We start from the raw sequence: 18,264 nt of genomic DNA, 5'->3' as shown, positions 1-18,264 counted from the left end.
TGAAAGAAACAGCTGCATTAGTGTCCTTTCTCTCCCTCCTGGCCCTATAGGACTAGAACTCAAGTCCTCCTTGTAGCTTCCTGACTGGGTATTGGGCCAGAGAAGCTTTCTATAGGCTTTTCTGGGCTTGAGACCCAGAATTGTGTGAGATCACTGGATTGAGTAGAATTGAGTAGATAGTAGGAGTCTTCTGAGACTTCAGCAGGTGGCTCTTGGAGGGTTTGGGAAGGGCACTTCAGGGGTAAATGGCATAAGCAAAAAGGTCAGGAATGCGAGCCAAACCCTCAGAGGAGAAAGAGCATAAGATTGGGGAGACATTTGGGATAGATGCTGTGGTTCCAGGCATTGCAAAGGAGATTCCTTTGTCAGGGAGCAGATATAACATCATTCAGTATGACGTCATTGGCAAGTTCATTGGCAAGAGGAAGAAGGATGTGATGGAGGCACAGCGCTGAGAAAAAGAGGTCTGGCTGCGTGTTTAGTCTTGCAGTCAGGAAGGCAGTACGCAGAAGCTGATTAGCGGTGGTAAAAGGCACTTGGTGCTACTCTGCAGACTAGTAAATTGGAGAACATGGGTTCCAAAAGCTGGATAGACCCAGGTTTGAAAACTACCTCCAATATTTAGTAGCTGTATGACTTGGGGCAAGTTGCTTATCTTCTCTGAGCCTTGATTTTCTCCCCTGTAAAAATGGGAATAATAATAGTACCTACTTCATAGGGTTGTTGTGATTAAATAAGAGTATATTCTGCAGCCTGGCAAGGGGTCCAGGATTTAGCCTATGCGCCGGAGCCCAGCTACGTGGGATCAGGGCATACAAAGTGGGTTTGTATGTCACAAGGAGAGGGGCCGCAGTAGGACTCAGAGTAACAACCACATTTGGACCCCCCCCCCCCCCTAGGTTTGAGCACTGGGAAGGCTCTAGGAAGGCCCTGGCTTTGGTGTGGAATCTGGGGTTAGGGCCCCTGGGGATAGCGCTCTGTGAGGGCTGGGGCAGAATAGGTTATCTTCTGTCCATGCTATCATGATCAGGGCCCCAGGTGAGCAGCTCTAGTGCCTCCAAGCCTTTGGTGCAGCCAGAGGGGTTTCCACTCAAGGGCCCTATGTACCGACAGAGGGCACAGAAACGGGTCCCCTAACCCATCACTTCTCACCTGGTCCTGAGGGAGAGGGTAGATTTCTAAAGGCCACGAAGGGTCTGACTTAAAGAAAGGGAGATTTTAGTTAGGGCATATTGCCCTGCAACAGCACTGTGCTTGACCTTGACCCAGAGGCCATTTTGGGGGGCGGGGGGCGGAAAGGGTAGAGGTGGTCATTGATGTTGGTTCCCTCACCCTCCCCCCACAAGCCAGACTCCCATTCCTGCAGCCCTGCTGGCATCTGGGCTGTGACCAATGTAAGACCGCCATCTCCTCCCGGTCAGGACCCTGGGGCAACTTCCGCATGATGGCTTCCTCCGTGCCTGTCCGCGACTGCCTTCCTGCTCGGGCTATGGATGCTAAGGGTGGGCGCTGGAGGGCACGTAGGTCCGAGGGGTGAGGCAATGGCGCTGCAGGAGGCCTCGTGCCACATCCGCCTTCCGCAGCGGCCAGGACAGCGGAGGTGCAGGGGTGGGGAGCCGGCTGTGGAGGTGCTATACACGTCCTGAACCTGTAGAACCAAGTCCCTTCCGCAGCTCTCAGCTCGAGCCCGGGGGCTGGCGGAGGTGCACGCTCCTCCCCTCAAAGCCTGACCTCACCCCTGTCCCGTCTCCCCTCTACCAGCCTGAACTGACATTCCTTTTCCGGAACTCGCGCCCCATCCCGTCACTCTCCTTCCCTCCTGGGCCAGGTGGGCGATTGTCAGCTGCTGTTCTTTAACATAACCTCTAGGTGTCACCCTTGCCCTCAGCTTAACCCGCTCCTCCCAGCCCCTTCGCTTCCCCCCTTCTCGCGGAGGCGGCTGGGGTAGTTCTTTCCTTTCCCGCCGGTGACCTGCCCCTGCCCCTGCCCCTGCCCCTCCCCCTCCTCCACCTGATTCCGTTTCTCTCCGAGTCTGTGGAGTGCTTGACATGTAACAAAGAGTGGCCTGGAAGACCTCACAGAGAAGGTGACTTTTGTGTGTGTATGCATGTGTGGCAAAATACACATAACATAGTAAGATTTATCTTGCTAGCCTTTTGTAAGTGCAAGTTCAGTGGTATTAAGTACCTCCATCTCCATCATTATCTAGGGAATTCTTGCCTTTTCCGCAGCTGAAACTCTGTCCTCATTAAAGACCTCACTACTCTCTCCTCCTGCCAACCCCTGGAAGCCCTAGTCTACTTTTGACTACTCTAGGAGCTTCATATAAGTGAAATCATGCAGTATTTGTCTTTCTGTCCATTATTCCTCCCTAAAAGGACTTAAGGTCAGCAATAATTTTCACGTTGTTCAGTGGACAGCGTTCAGATCTCAACTCACTGCCTCTCAGAATATTTTTTGCAGCTGACCACTGTCTACTTTCTGAATACTCTTGCCCCCTTTTATAACATCATACTCACTTGGTTTTCCTTTGGTGAATTCTCTCTCCTCTGCCTCTGCCTATTTGTAAATGTTGGTGCTGCTCAGGGCTTCAGTTACCATCTCCTTGCTGGATAATCTCCACATCTATGTCCCCCTTCCTAATCTTTATTCAACTGCTTATTTGCCATCTTGATTTGGATGTCCCTCTGTCACCTCATATTCAACATGCCCCAACATTTTCCCTCTTCTTCTCATGCTCCCATCTCAGCACTTGTCCCACTGCCCTCCAGTGGTCCTATTTGGAAACCTACAGCATTTTTGAATCTTGCTGTTTCTCACCCCTCACCTCATCAATCCCAGTGTTCCTGCCCATTCTATTTCCATAATGTCTCTCAAGCCATCACCTCCCTCTTCATCCCTCTGTACTACCCACATGCAGGGCCTCACTGTCTCTGCATCACCCAGACACTACTAATTACCTGTCTGGCTTTAGGTTTACTACTGTCCTAACCAGTCCCACCTTGTAGCCAGAGTTAGCTTTGAAAAATGTAGATCTGATTATGTTATTATCCTGCTTAAAATGTTCACTAAATTCTGCTTGTACTTAGGGAAAAGACCAAAAAAATTTCTCCTAGCTGATTAGCCGCTGACAATCTTTCCAACTTTTGGTGTCACCATCCAACCCCCACCCATACTGTGGTTTCTTGAAAGTTTCATACTTCTTCCCACTCAGAACTTCAGTCTTTTTTGTTCCCTCCTGCCCAAGATACTTTCTTTCCCACTTGCCTTGACCCAGCTAACACTTTATCAAGCAGTAGGTCTCAGCTTAACTTGCTTGAGGATGTCTTCCAAGACCCCTAAGACTTATGTCCAGTGCCTCAATATTTATTAACGAACAAACTAAGGCCTCAAGGGGCAGGTGGGTGATTACCAGACTGCAGTTTTTAATATAGCCTCTAGGTGTCACCCACAACCTCTGCTTAACAGGGACTTTGCTGGGTACCAGGAAGGAGGGGCTGAGTAAGTGTCCACCCGGCTGGCCCATCCATCCAGCTGGGAGTGGTTAAGGGAAGCCCAGCTTCTTCTCTTAGGTCTGACAGCTGCTCCACCTGCTCTGGGTCAGCTGCCTTCATAGGGTGACCAGCCATTCCAGTTTTCCCAAGATTAAATATCCAGTGCTTCAAGGATGTGGAAATTTCAGTCCTTAAACTGGGACAATTCCAGGCAAACCATGGACCCAGGGGCCAAAACTTCCATGTCTGCATGAGACTAAGGTCTAGGCCTAACAGGAAAACTTAGCTATAACCCAACCAAGCTCATCACAGTAACACCACTGGTGGGCTGACCATGCAGCTTGGTCATTGTAAGAATTTAGGGACAGAAAGTATATACGCTTTTATTTTATTTATTTTTTAAATTTTTACTTATTTATTAGAGGGAAAGAGCTCGAGCATGACAGAGAGAGGGAGAGAGCTGGAGCAGGGTAGGGGGAGAGGGAGAAGCAGAATCCCTGCTGAGCAGGGACCCATTCGTGGGGCATGAACTTCTGGTCCTGGGATCAGAAAGTATATATATTTTAATGAGTATGAAGAGACCCACCTATGTCTGACATTGGTTGAGTGCCACTGGGCATAACACACACATATATTTTTTCTAATCCTCACAGAAACCCCAAGAGTACAGACGATAATTCCCCTTTTTGGAAATGAGAAAGTAAGACTCAGAGAAGTTAAGTGAACAGCCTAAGTCACACAGCTGCTAAGTAAAATGGTGAAATTCAAACCTATGTCTATCCAACTACAGAGCTCCTGCTATTTTCAATGAATCTACAACCTGGCCATTTCCCTCCTGCTTCATCTTCATTTAGGAGTCCTGAGTGTGTATGTAGGAAGCAAGAGGCAGGTATAGATACAAGGGATTGCGAGAGAGGCCTGTGATCAGGGCATGTGGGAAGTCCACAAAGCATAGACAGCTCACCTGTGCACTGATAAGTGGTTCTGCCATCTTGATTGAGCTATGAATGTAGGCCGGGGATTTCCAGGGAGGCCCCATCATAGGCTATTGTCCTGACACCAAGTTGTATCCTCACTGAGGAGCCAGGGTCGTGCTTCCTAGAGTCCAGGATGAATCTAGCCAGTTCTTATTTGATTGCAAATGGACATCTGGCCATGGGAGAGGCACAGGGGAGGAGCCATCTGGAGCTAGCCATGAACTAGAGGGACAAGTGAGGGTTAGGGGGTTAGGTGGAATTTGTGACAAGGGTCATGCTAAGCAATGTGGCTTGCCTAGAGCACATGGCTTACTAAATGATCGTGTGCCTAAAGCAATGTGGCTTAGTAAATGATTGCAATTAATAATATAGCCAGACACTTCTCTTTCCCAGAGGTATTGTAAGGCTAAGTTTTATGTTTGCCTAGGTGGTTCTTTAGCAATTGAGCTGCTTCTGAATACTCAAGGAGAGTTGGTTGTGTAGAATTATGAGCAGAGGGCTGACTTCGGTTGTGTAGAGGTATGGGCAGAGGCCTGACTGGGCTGGGCAATGATCAGAGCCTTGATGGGCACTCACTGGTCTGGCTGCCAGATGTCTACTCTGTAGGAGGTATACTAAGACTTTGGATTCCTTTAAGAATGCAAAGTTCTCTGGCAAGAAAGTGATTTGGGTTAATGCCATTTCATTTTATTTTCTTGGTGATGTTCAAAGACTTTTTTTTTTTTAAAGATTTTATTGATTTATTTGACAGACAAAGATCACAAGTAGGCAGAAAGGCAGGCAGAGAGAGAGGAGGACTGCAGAGCAGAGAGCCCGATGCTGCGGGGCTTGATCCCAGGACCCTGGGACCATGACCTGAGCTGAAGGCAGAGGCTTTAACCCACTGAGCCACCCAGGTGCCCCTGTTCAAAGACTTTTAGTGTGCAAAAGCTGTCTGCAGACCTGGGCCTGGTGTGGGTTGGTGCCCTGTGGCCAGGTTCTGCCCTGGCTCCCCTCTGCCTGTCAACTCATCAGAGAGCTGGAACTTAAGAAAGTCCTCCCCCGAGCTCTCTGCTCTTCCAAGCTAGACTTCCAACTTCTACCAGAGAACTGGGCCTCACACACAGGGGATAAAGAAGGGCTGGGGAGGAGGGAAACCCTCAGTAAAGCTGCCTTCTACACCGGACCCTTCTGTCCTTTATTTTCATATATTCCAACTTCACTAAAGGGAAGAGGATTTTGTGAAAGAGTCACCAACAATCTAGCATTACACTGATGTGGGACCTCTTGCCACAAGCTCATGAAAGACAGCAGCTTGGTGCAGTGGAAAGCACATGACTTTAGAGTCAAACAGAATTGGTTTCTGCTACTTTCTTATTGGGTAACCTTGGGAAAGTTACTCAACTGCTCTCTCTTTTTTTTTTAAGGTCACAAAGTTTGCTTTAAATATTTTTTCAGGGAAAGGACACTACACTTCTACTCAATTAAGAGAAACAATTTTACAGTCTTGAGGTCTTTTATTTTCTTTATATTTATCATGCCATGAATTCATAGGGAATGGGTTCCAGCAGTTCGGGCTCCTTTCCATCGGTTCTCAGGAAATGTGCTTCTCTGGGTGGAGCAGGCTGACACTTCAGCTGAACCCAACTACCTTTCTCTTTGGCTTCCTTCTTTTTCTGATCATTTTCCTTTACACGCTTCAGGAAGCTATCTCGGCTCTTTGAATGTTTAATATACTCAATGCATACATTAATTCTCTTGGCAAGAATCTTGCCCTTAACTTGTTTGTTTACAACAATACCAACAGCATGCTGAGTAACATTGTAGACTCTTCCAGTTTTGCCATGGTAACATTTGTGGGGCATTTCCTTTTGAACAGTGCCCATTCCCTTCATGTCCACAATATCACCTTTCTTGTAGATTCTCATGTATGTGGCCAAAGGAACAACTCCATGTTTTCTAAAAGGCCTAGAGAACATGTACCAGGTACCTCTCCTCTTTCCCTTTGTGTTGGTCATTTTGGCAAATTACTGGAAGATGGCGGTTCAGGCCGAAAGCACTTTTTTTTTTTTTTTTAAGATTTTATTTATTTATTTGACAGAGAGAGATACAGCGAGAGAGGGAACACAAGCAGAGGTAGTGGGAGAGGGAGAAGCATGCCTCCTACCAAGCAGGGAGCCCGACGTGGGGCTCGACCCCAGGACCCTGGGATCACGACCCAAGCCGAGGGCAGACACCTGAAGACTGAGCCACCCAGGTACCCATCTGACTCTTGATTTTCTCAACTGATAAGTGGGAATAATAATAATGTCTGTGTCACAAGTTTGTTTTGAGGTTTAAATTTGTTAACCAATATAGATAAAGCCCTAAATCTGCTATATAAAAATATGATATTTATTTAGTGCTTATTATGTGGTGTGCCAGGTTAAATGCTTTATCAGCAGAGCATGGACTCATATAGCCCTATGAGTTGCAGACTTTCATTGTCTATGCTTTATAGCTGTAAAACTGAGACAAGAGGATATCGAGTAACCTGCCCAAAGTCACAGAGCTGGTAAATAGCAGATCTAGGATTTGGACCAAGACAATCAGGTTCCAGCTCAGGCACACTTAACTACCGAGCCATGATGCCATGTAGAATAAGGCTGAATAAAGAACAGCTATTACGATCATAGTAATTTAGTATTAAGTGCTTTTTATATCCATGGTGCTAAGTGTTAATTATTAGCATATTTGGACGCAACATTTATCCTTTTTGTTCCTATTTTTTCCACAGCCATGGCAACAAAGAGCCTTGTGCTCGCTACAGCAGAGGATCCTGCTTTTGTCCGATCCAGTCCAGTGCGTCAGTCTCTGCAAGCAACAAAAGATGTGGCCACTGGCCGCATGTCCCTGCCCCCCCTAGAGGACCAAGGCAGGCTGAGGCCCCTCTGGAATCAAGCTAGAAGAGCAGCAGACAGGTACAGATCAGCAGACTGAGAGCAGGGCTCACAAAAGGGAGGTCATGCTTAATAAGCCTGATTAATTTCTTTGAGTGGCAACAATGCAAGGGGACAGGGGTGAAAGGAGGGACAGTAATTCATCCTGATTCCAAGGCTCAGGAACACTGTTAAAACCAATACAGGGATTTTGTGGAATGCTGCTGGGGCCTGGAGGGCTTTGGTAGGGCTCAGCCTTGGGGCAGCTGGAAGGAAACTCAGTGAGTGGCTCATGCTGACCTGGTGAAGGGGAAACCCAGAACAGGGACAGGGCACAACCTGTCCAATCTGTCCAAGCCATCTAACCAAGACAGAACTCTGACTTGCCTGTTAATTTCCTTCCAATGGCTTCCCACCATCTAAATATGGTATCATGTGAATGATAGTGAAACAATAAAAACTGCATTTATTTGATACTTACTATGCATGGGATGCTTTACAGAGAGGAAACTGAGGCAGAAAGCTGAAGAAACCTGCGGTCCCACAGTTATTAATATACACTCAGACTCTGGGACACCTGGGTGGCTCAGTTGGTTAAGCGGCTGCCTTTGGCTCAGGTCATGATCCCAGCATCCTGGGATCGAGTCCCACATCGGGCTCCTTGCTTGGCAGGGAGCCTGCTTCTCCCTTTGCCTCTGCTGCCACTCTGCCTGCCTGTGCACTCTCTCTCTCTCTCTAACAAATAAATAAACTAAAAAGAAAATCTTAAAAAAAATATATACATTGAGACTCTGACTTAGATTGCTCTCATAGGCCCCGTGTTGACCCCAAATATAGTTCCCATCCATTTATAACTGTGTTTAATGGTGGATCTCTTCCATCAGACAGGAAGCTCCTCTGTAGCAGGACCCATAACTGATTCAGTCTCTGCAATGTCAGCCCTTGCTAGATGTTGGTGATGCTGAAGCTCTTGTGTCCTTCTTCCTCTGCACACTCTCCCTAGGTGAGTTCATCCATGCTTTTGGCTTCAACTCTCACCTCCTGGAGGAAGACTATTAAAGCAGGCATTATGACTGCTTAACTTCAGTACCACCCTGGATGATTACTCTGAGCCCATCATATTAATATTCCATCTTTCTTGCCAGTAATTGGTTTACGGATGGGGATATGCTCTGGTCCTGTCCAGTGAGGCCAAGGGGACATCCTCTGGGGGCCTTCTGGGAAAGGTTTCTTCACTCCTAGGAGAGAACCCCAGAAGCAATAGTGAGTCTTCTTCCTGGGAATGTTGTCAAGCCTGAATGTGAACTGTAACTAAGGCAGCTGTTGTACTAACAGCTGAAGAGGCAGCGAACAGCGAGGATGGCAGAGTCAGAGCTGGAAGGAGTCTTTGTCCTTGACAGCGCCCAGTCTGCCAACCCCAGAGGCCACCCTGATGCTGAACTTTCTCAAACAAGGGAAATTAAATATTATTATTGCAGGAGCCATTGTGAATGGGCTTTTCTGATGTTTGTGGCAGAAAGCATTCTTACTGATACAACCAAGGCAACATTATGGCTTTTGTGGTTCCTACAGAACAATTTCTTTTTAAATTACATTTTATGATGGTATTGGTATAAAGATGAATATATTAATTTTGTACATTAAAACATCTTTGACTTAAAAGTTTGTTTTTTTCTTCTGATTTAAAGGAGATTAAAGCATTTTTTTATGGACCTCTAAAAGTATTGGAGAACTAATGTGCCTAGTGTGCATAGTAGATAGAAGGGCCCCAGATACAACTCCCAAATATCCATCTCCAGTCCATACTTCCCTTTTGACCTTCAAATCTTCACATCTAACCATTTATTGATAGTTCCATGTGGGTGTCTTACCTCAAATATAACATACCCATAATTTTACACACACCTTCGTTTTGTCTGAAGGAGCTACTCACCAGCCAGCTAGTTGCACCAGTCAGAAACCTGGGACCTCAACCTCTTTCACCCCATGCCCAATCCATCACCAAATGCTTCAATTTTCCTTCTAAAATGGCTCTTAAAAGCATTTACTCGCTTCCATTTCCACTCCTATCTCCACCGTTATTGTCCATGTTGCCAGCCTCTCTTGCCTAATTACTGACATGGACCCTAATGGTATCCTTGGATCTTATCCTCCCTGTAATCTTCTATCTACACTGTTGCCAGAAAAATCTTTTCAACCTGCAAACCTGGTTCTGTTATTCCCCTGGTTAAAACCTGCTGATGGCTTCTGTTGTTTTTATAACAGAGATCCAAACCTTTAGCAAGGCTTCTGAGACTCTGTCTCGCCTGGCCCTGCCTTGTTTTGTTCTTCTCTCTTACTCTGTGCTCAGACACGTGTTCTTCCCTTAGCCCTTCTGACACAAAGGCTCTCTCCTGCCATAGGATCTTTGCATGTGCTATTCTTCCATTTTCTACTCCTCCTTCAGTTTCAATATACTTTTCCAACTAAGCCTTCACAGACTCCCCAGTCTACCTAAGGGCATTGGGCAAGTTTCTTACCTGCCTGATGCCTCTGTTTTTTCATCTGTAAAATGAAGATGATAATAATGCCTAACTCATAGGTTTGTTGTGAGGATTAAATAGGATGATGAATGAGAAGGACTGAGGAGGTCAGACTGGTGCTGTGTTCTTCTTGGGTAATTGTCCTGCCCTCTGCCTATCTTTCTAAATGGGAAAAGTAGTGGAGACTCTCCCCCCCACCTCCAGTTCTAGGTGGGAATCTTGGGGTAAGATGGGTCCTAAAATGTGAGGGTTTTCAGGAAGAGCATCTACACAAGGGCACTCAAAAATTTCTTAAGTGACTTTAGTGAAACCAAGGAGCTAATTGTGCCTGGGAGTCACTGACAAATGCCTGGGTTGGGCTGAAGGTACCCAGAGAGAGGGAGAGATCAAGAGAACCCACAAAGATCAGGGAGAGAGGGGAGGTCAGCAGGAGCATACCACATTTCCATCAAATCTACAAATGGCCTGTAGCCTCTAGAACAAGACACTGGTTGCAATAGGGCCTGTATGTCGGGCAAACCTGGGCTTCCATCCCTACCCTGTCACTTATGGACTGGAGGATCAGGAAAGTCACTTCACTTCCCTTATTTATAAAATGAAGCTCATGAACTCATTTTGCAGGATTGGTAGGAGGATTAAGTAGAATTGTATTAGTTTGTTCAGTCTGCCATGACAAAGTACTGTACAGGCTACCTTAATTTGTTGTACTTTGCTTTATTGTGCTTTGTACGTACTGTTTTTGAGGGGGTTTTTTTGTTTGTTTGTTTTTGCAGTGATTCTTTTTTTTTTTTTTTTAAGATTTTATTTATTTATTTGACAGACAAAGATCACAAGTAGGCAGAGAGGCAGGAGGGGGTGGGGGTGGGTGTGGGTGGGGAAGCAGGCTCCCTGCTAAGCAGAGAGCCCGATGCTGGCCTCTATCCCAGGATCCTGGGATTATGACCTGAGCCTAAGGCAGAGGCTTTACCCCACTGAGCCACCCGGGTGCCCCTGTAGGTACTGTTTTTTAGAGGTTGAAGGTTTGTGGCAACCCTGTGTTGAGCAGATCTATTGGCTCTGTTTTTCTAACAGCATTTGCTCCCAGGGCACGTGGGTGGCTTTAGTTGGTTCATCTTCCAACTCTTGATTTCTGCTCAGATCATGATCTTGGGTTTGTGGGATCAAGGCTCGTGTTGGGCTCTGCACTGAGCATTGAATGTGGAGCTTCCTTGAGGCTTGAGATTCTTTGTCTGCCCCTACCCGCCCCCTGCTAGTGTTCTTGCTCTCTGCCTCTAAAAAGAAAAAAAAAAAATGTTTCCTACAGCATTAGCTTACTTTATGCCTCTGTATCACATTTTGCTAACACTTGCAATATTTCAAACTTTTTCATTATTATTATATTTGTTATGGTGATCTGTGGTCAGTGATTATGACTCACTGAAAGCTCAAATGGTGGTTGGTATTTTTTTTTTAAGATTTTATTTATTTTTTGGCAGACAGAGATCACAAGTAAGCAGAGAGGCAGGCAGAGAGAGAGGGAGAAGCAGACTCCCCACTTAGCAGAGAGCCCAAGTGGGGGTCCATCCCAGGACCCTGAGATCATGACCTGAGCTGAAGGCAGAGGCTTAACCCACTGAGCCACCCAGGCACCCCAACATTTTTAAATTATGGTATATCTATATATAAATATCTATCTATCTATACTCAATTTTTAAAACATAATGCTGTTGCTCGCTTCATAAACTATCGTATAGTGTAAATACACTTGTATATGCACCAGGAAAACAAAAAGCTCACTTGACTCTCTTTATTGCAGTCGTTTGGAACCAAACCCACAATATACTCAAAGTAAGCCTGTACCACAGACTAGGTAGCTTAAACAACAGAAATTTATTTTCTCTTAATTCTGGAGGCTAGAAGTCTAAGAATAAGGTTTCTGAGAGGTTGGTTTCTTTTAAGGTCTCTGTCCTTGTTGATGGCCATCTTCCTCCAGTGTCTTCCCATAGTCTTTCCTCTGTATGTGCCTGTGTCCTAATCTCTTCTTCTTATAAGAACAACAGGAATATTGGATTAGGACCTACTCATGGGACTTCATTTTACTTTAATTATCTCTTTAAAGGCTCTATCTCCAAAAATGGTCATATTCTGAGATACCGGAGGTTAGGACTTCAACATAGGAATTTTGATGTCATACAATTCAGCCCATAACAGGAATATAGACATAAATCCTAATTAGCATACAGCAAAGACTCAGTTATGCTAATTACTTTTTTGTTTGTAACTGGAAGAGCAGACAATGGCAGTACACTCAGAGAGTCCCAGAATTCCATAGATAAATATGGCTTTCAGCCTTTTGGCCCCTCATTTTTCTTAAGCACTGGGACTTTCCACTGCTCCTTGGGTTGGGAATTGTGACAAATCACATCATGTCTGAAAGCAACTGGGAACTCTAGGAGGTAATTTTGCTTTTAGTATATTGACTTAGCTAAAAAAAAAAAAAAAAAAAAGAATCTAAAACATTATCTGCCAATCACCAAAGCAATTCAACCCTGACAATATCTGCCTGCAGACTTCGCTAGAATGGACCTATAGTTGGTCTGAATAGGTTGCCCCAACTCAACCGACTGACTAATCAGTGTTTACCAAGTGTGAGTTTTTGTGCCAGATGGTGTAGAAGACACAAAGAAATCCAGGACACAGTCCCTGCCTCAGGCTCCAGAGGCTTTGATAGGGACATTCGCTCCTGTCAGGAAAAGACAATAGAAAGCAGCCGCTGGTATGAGCAAAGCCAAAGATCAGACAGTTTGACAGTTTCCCAGACCTGTGGGACATCCAAGTGGAGCTGCCCAGGGGCCACTGGAGGGACAGCTGTGGAGCTTCAGAGGCTGGTTTGGTTTGGTGATATAGATTTGGGAGTCATTGTAATAGAAATGCAGCTGTGGGGAAGAGTGCCATCTTTGAGGGGTGATATGGAATGTGTGGAGAGAAGAGGGCCAAAACCAAATCCCAGGTTTTTGGGGGAGAAATAATCTGATTTGGCCAGCTGGAGTCCAATCGGCTGGGGTTAAGGAGTTAAAGGTAAGTCTTATAAATATGTTGCTGAGTCCCAGGGCCTCAACCTTGTAGGCGGATTGTGGGAGAGGTCATTCTTCAAGAAGGCAGCTGTTAAGCTGATATGGCATCAAAAAGATGGCTACCAGAGTAGCCTCCTGCAGAGCTGGCATTCCCATTTAGCAGGCACTCTATAAATATATGCTGAACCCATGGATCTATAAATAAATGAATTACTTAATGAAAGGATGAATAATCTTGCCACAGACTTTTTTGTAACATTGTTTTTATTGATATATAATGCACCTACTATAAAATTCTCGATTTTAAATTGTACAGTTCAGTGGTTTTTATTTAGTATTGGCACATATGTTTGATTTCATGTTTTTTTTCCATGAGACACATGATTAAATCGAGTCCTGTGTGGATATGGAGTTGGTATGACCACCCCTCCACCCCTCTTCTTTTTTTTTTTTAGTAACTTTTTTTTTAAGATTTTAAAGATCTTAAAGATCTTTAAAAGATCACAAGTAGATCACAAGTAGGCCGAGAGGCAGGCAGAGAGAGGAAGGGAAGCAGGCTCCCTGCTGAGCAGAAAGCCCGATGTGATCTGAGGCTTGATTCCAGGACTCTGGGATCATGACCTGAACCAAAGGCAGAGGCTTTAACCCACTGAACCCCCCAGGTGCCCCTCCCCCACCCCCCTTCTACAAGTTTTCTTACACAGAAGGTAGCTTGAGGAAAGAGACTCCTTTCCCTTCTTTGGAGGATGTTCAAGGGCAGGACCTGGAAAGGGCCAGCCCCTGACCTGGGAAGGCTGCACAGGGACACACGGAATACTGAAAATATTCTGGGTAAAGGAGGGTAGTGCAGATACACATTGTCACTGCCTTCAACACCTCTATAAGACTGCAGTAGGCAAGATGTATTTTCAGATGACCCTGGCCAAAATAAAGCCCGTGAATGCCAAAAACTCTCTGAACAACGAAGCGGAGATGCTCAGAGAGCATGGAAAGGACTGGAAAGAGTTTTTATTCCCTTATCCCTTCTGATGAAAGAGTAATGACCCCTCAAAGAAACTCGTGTCTTAATCCCCGGAACCCCGGGACTATGTTATGTTTTTTTTTTCTTTTTTTAAAGATTATTTATTTATTTGACAGACAGAAATCACAAGTAGGCAGAGAGGCAGACAGAGAGAGAGGAGGAAGCAGGCTCCCCGCCAAGCAGAGAGCCCCATGTGGGACTCGATCCCAGGTCCTGGGATCATGACCTGAGCCAAAGGCAGAGGCTCAATCCCCTGAGCCACCCAGGCGCCCCCTATGTTATGTTATACAGCGAAGGGGAATTAAGGTTGTTAATCAGCTGACTGATTATCCAGGTGGGACTAATATAATCAGAAGGGTCTTTAAGAGTGGAAGATGGAGGCAGAAGAGGAATTAGAGTCAGAGAAGGGGATGTAACAATGGAAGCAGGGGTTGGGATGATTTGATGCAAGGACTTAATCCACTTTTGATGACTTTGAAGATAGAAAGGAGCTATAAGTCAAGGAATGAGGGCTGCCTCTGGCAGCTGGAAAAGGTAAGGAAATGGATTATCTCCTAGAGCTTCCATGAAGGAACACAGCCCTGCCAATAACCTTGATTTTAGCCTAGTGAGACCCATTTTGAACTTCTGACCTCTAGAACTACAACATAACAAATTTGTATTGTTTGAAGCTACTGATTTTGTGGTAATTTGTTATAAAAGCAATAGGAAACAAATATGCTTTCCTAACTATCTAATTCCTAAAAGGGGCAACAACAAGATTCACTTTTAGATCTTTGTTTCTTTTTATCCCTTTAAGTTGTTCTCTATTTTCTTCTAAGATCTGCTAGATTTTGTCTTCCTGGGTTCCATTTTTCCCTCCAGGCAGAGGGCGCTTTGGGGATGTTGCTGAGTCTTTAAGCCCAAAAATATGACAACCCAGGTCCATCTCTCCTTCTAAGGCCTGTCCCAGATACAACCTTCTGCTTGAAACCCTTATCATTTTCCCCAGTGGATAATCTTTCTTCCTCTCCATCCCTGCAGCATACTCACTCCTCACTGGGACATCCAGTGAAGGTACTTGTCACACTGTCTTCCACATTCAGGATTTTGTCTCAACTCCTCTAGGAGCTTGTCTGTTTGTCCTTTGCTGTTTTAAATTAAATCGCCAGCCTCATAATCAGGAAAAGCCATGTACTTTGTTCCCAGTTTGGGGAGAGAGCTCAGTAAGAGATAAAGAACAGAGATGTGTTGCTCCTCTAGGACTCTAATCTCAGCTCCTTGCTCCTGCCAGTAGACGATGTCAACCATCAGGAAAGGACAACAATAAATCTTGTGCTGAAGGCCAGCCAATGGCTGCTTTACTCGCTGTCCTGGCTATCTCTTGTACCCTCCTCATGTCCTCTAGGCCCTCCTTTGGGACTATCATTGCTGGGGAACCAGCTTCACATAAGTGTTATGTAGCAGCAACTCATCTCTTCACATCTCTCACTTTCTGTCTCAGGGCTTCTGTAAGAGCCAACTGCATTCATACTGGTGCTCTTAGGAAGTGTGAGGGTTTAACACGTCATGAGACAATCCTGACCAAAAGGAGATGGGAGTTGAAGGATAAATTCTCCTCTCTTATGGCCGATGGGCAGACTCTTTTGAGGTGGTTTTCTACATCTCCTCAGAAGGTTTCAATAAGATCAATCCCCAGTTTCCACAGCTATGATCAACTCAGGCATGCACTTTTTTTTTTTTTTTTTAATTTAGGGAGAGAATGAGCATGCAAGAGTGGTCAGGGGCAGGGGGAGAGGGACAAAGAGAGGGGAGAGGGAAAGAGAGAATATTTATTTATTTATTTATTTATCTATCTATTTATTTATTTATTTGACAGAGAGAGAGATCACAAGTAGGCAGAGAGGCAGGCAGAGGGAGAGGAGGAAGCAGGCTCCCCGCCGAGCAGAGAGCCCGATGTGGGACTCGATCCCAGGACCCTGAGATCACGACCCGAGCCGAAGGCAGCGGCTCAACCCACTGAGCCACCCAGGCGCCCAAGAGAGAATCTTTTTTTAAGAAAGATTTTATTTATTTATTTGACAGATCACAAGTAGGCAGAGAGGCAGGCAGAGAGAGAGGGGGAAGCAGGCTCCCCATTGAGCCAAGAGCCTGATGGGGGGCTCGATCCCAGGACCCTGAGATCATGACCTGAGCTGAAGGCAGAGGCTTTAATCCACTGAGCCAACCAGGCACCCCGGAAAGACAGAATCTCAAGCAGGCTCCATGCCCAGCGTGGAGGCTGATGCGGGGTCAATCTCACCACTTTGAGATCATGACCTAAGCCAAAATCAAGAGACGTTTAATTGGGGTGCCTGGGTGGCTCAGTGGGTTAAAGCCTCTATCTTCGGCTTGGGTCATGATCTCGGGTCCTGGGATCGAGCCCCACATGGGGCTCTCTGCTCGCCAGGGAGCCTGCTTCCCCTTCTCTCTCTCTGCCTGCCTCTCTGCCTACTTGTGATCTCTGTCTGTCAAATAAATAAATAAAAATATTTAAAAAAAAAGAGAGACGTTCAACTGACTGAGGCACCCAGGTGCAACATCTCAGGCATTCACTCTTGAATTAATTTTCCCTTCTTTTGTGTTTCCCTCTCCCTTGTCCCTGACTTTGGTCACCAAGATTACCTCTTAAACTTCTTGCATGTGAAGATTAGGCTATACCTCCTGAGGGAATCCAGCCTAAGATGCCTACCTTGTCGCTGGAGCTGCCCGTGTATGACATGACTGGACTGACCAATGTTAAGCAGCCTGAGGCCATTTTGAGTGTCAGCCTTGGTGTAGCCTAGAAACTGTAGAAATCACTTATCTTCATGAATCATCTCACCTAGATGTAGCAGACTCTGGGTTCCCTGTTTTGAACATACTTTATGTTAAGCCATCAACAATTTCAGCAAAGATAGGAAGAGGCTTAAGCTATACCTTGCTCATTTTGGTATCTTTTATAGTTTATTACATGTACCAGGTGCTCAATCTGAGCAAGCTGAAGTACCACACCCATTACCTAACTCCCTTCGATATTTCTAGATAAATGGTGGCTCTTTTTGCCTGCTCCTGCCTGACACATACTATATAGTAAAATGATAGTAATATTTATAGAGCACTTACTATATTCTAGATACTCAGTGCTTTATGCACCCAGTTATTATTAACAGGCCTTCCTGTGTAATAGGTCCTCTTATTATCTCCATTTATACATGTGAAAACTGTGGCTCTGAGAAATTAAGTAATTGCTTAGACTTGTACAGTAAGTAAATAGTGGCACCAGGATTTGAATTCAGCATTTCTGACCCCAGAGCTCTCTTAATCACAGTAATCAACTGGTAAGCAAACAAAGTACTAGGATAGACCTATATAGATCAGTGGGATAGAACTGAGAGTCCAGAAATAAATCCATATACCTATGGTCAATTGATTTTTGTTAAGAATGTCAAGACCATTCAGTGGGGAAAATGTAGTCTTTTCAACAAATGATGTTGGGCCAATGGAGTATCAATATACAAAGTAATTAATTTGGACCCCTAGCTCACCATATAAAAAGATTAATTCAAAGTGGATCAAAGGTCTAAATGTAAGAACCAAAACTATAAAACTCTTAGAAGAAAACATAAGTCATCTTGATGTTAGATGAGACAATGATTTATTGGATATGACACCAAGAGCCCAAGCAACAAAAGAAAGAAAGATACATTGGACTTTATTAAAAGTAAAAACTCCTGTGATTCAAATGACTTTATCAAAACAGTGAAGAGATAACCCACTGAATGGAGAAAATATTTTTGAATAATATATCTAATAAGTATATAATATCTAGAATAAATAAGAACTCTTTTAAGTCAACAATAAAAAGACAAATAACTCAATTTTTTTTATATGGGCAAAAGATGTGAATAGATATTTCTCCAAAGATACATAATATCATTTGTCATTAGGGAACTGCAAATCAAAATCACAGAAGGATACCTCTTTGTACCAACAAAATGGCTATAATACTATTTTTAAGTGGAAAATAACTATAGGTAAGGGTATGGAGAAATTAGAATCTTCATACATTGCTGGTGAGAACATAAAATGGTGCAACTGCTGTGGAAAACAGTTTGGAAGTACATAAAAAAAAATAAACAGAGTTACCATATGACCCAGCAATGCCACTCACAGGTATGTGCTCAAGAGAAATGAAAACTTAATATTTACACCAAAACTTGTACATGAATGTTCATAGCAGTATTACTCATAGTAATACTATGAGTATTATTTCCAAAAAGTGGAAGCAACCCAAATATCC

The 18,264-nt window shown here is 44.7% G+C and overlaps 1 protein-coding gene across 1 annotated transcript; it reads right to left on the bottom strand.

The window, feature by feature from the left end:
- Positions 1-5,947: 5,947 nt before the first annotated feature.
- LOC116879116 (60S ribosomal protein L21-like) lies at positions 5,948-6,502 on the bottom strand. The gene has a single exon (XM_032877043.1). It carries the CDS (start codon positions 6,466-6,468, stop codon positions 5,986-5,988), a length of 483 nt encoding a protein of 160 aa, XP_032732934.1. The 5' UTR covers positions 6,469-6,502; the 3' UTR covers positions 5,948-5,985.
- Positions 6,503-18,264: the final 11,762 nt, after the last annotated feature.

Source organism: Lontra canadensis, unplaced genomic scaffold, assembly GCF_010015895.1.
Source record: "Lontra canadensis isolate GAN:19392208 unplaced genomic scaffold, GSC_riverotter_1.0 scaffold60, whole genome shotgun sequence".
Classification (NCBI taxonomy): Eukaryota; Metazoa; Chordata; class Mammalia; order Carnivora; family Mustelidae; genus Lontra; species Lontra canadensis.
This window is presented reverse-complemented; position numbering and strand designations above follow the sequence as displayed.

What these genes read in the sequence shown, in the direction of transcription:
- LOC116879116 (XM_032877043.1), bottom strand. Translation starts at nt 6,468, where the DNA reads ATGACCAACACAAAGGGAAAGAGGAGAGGTACCTGGTACATGTTCTCT.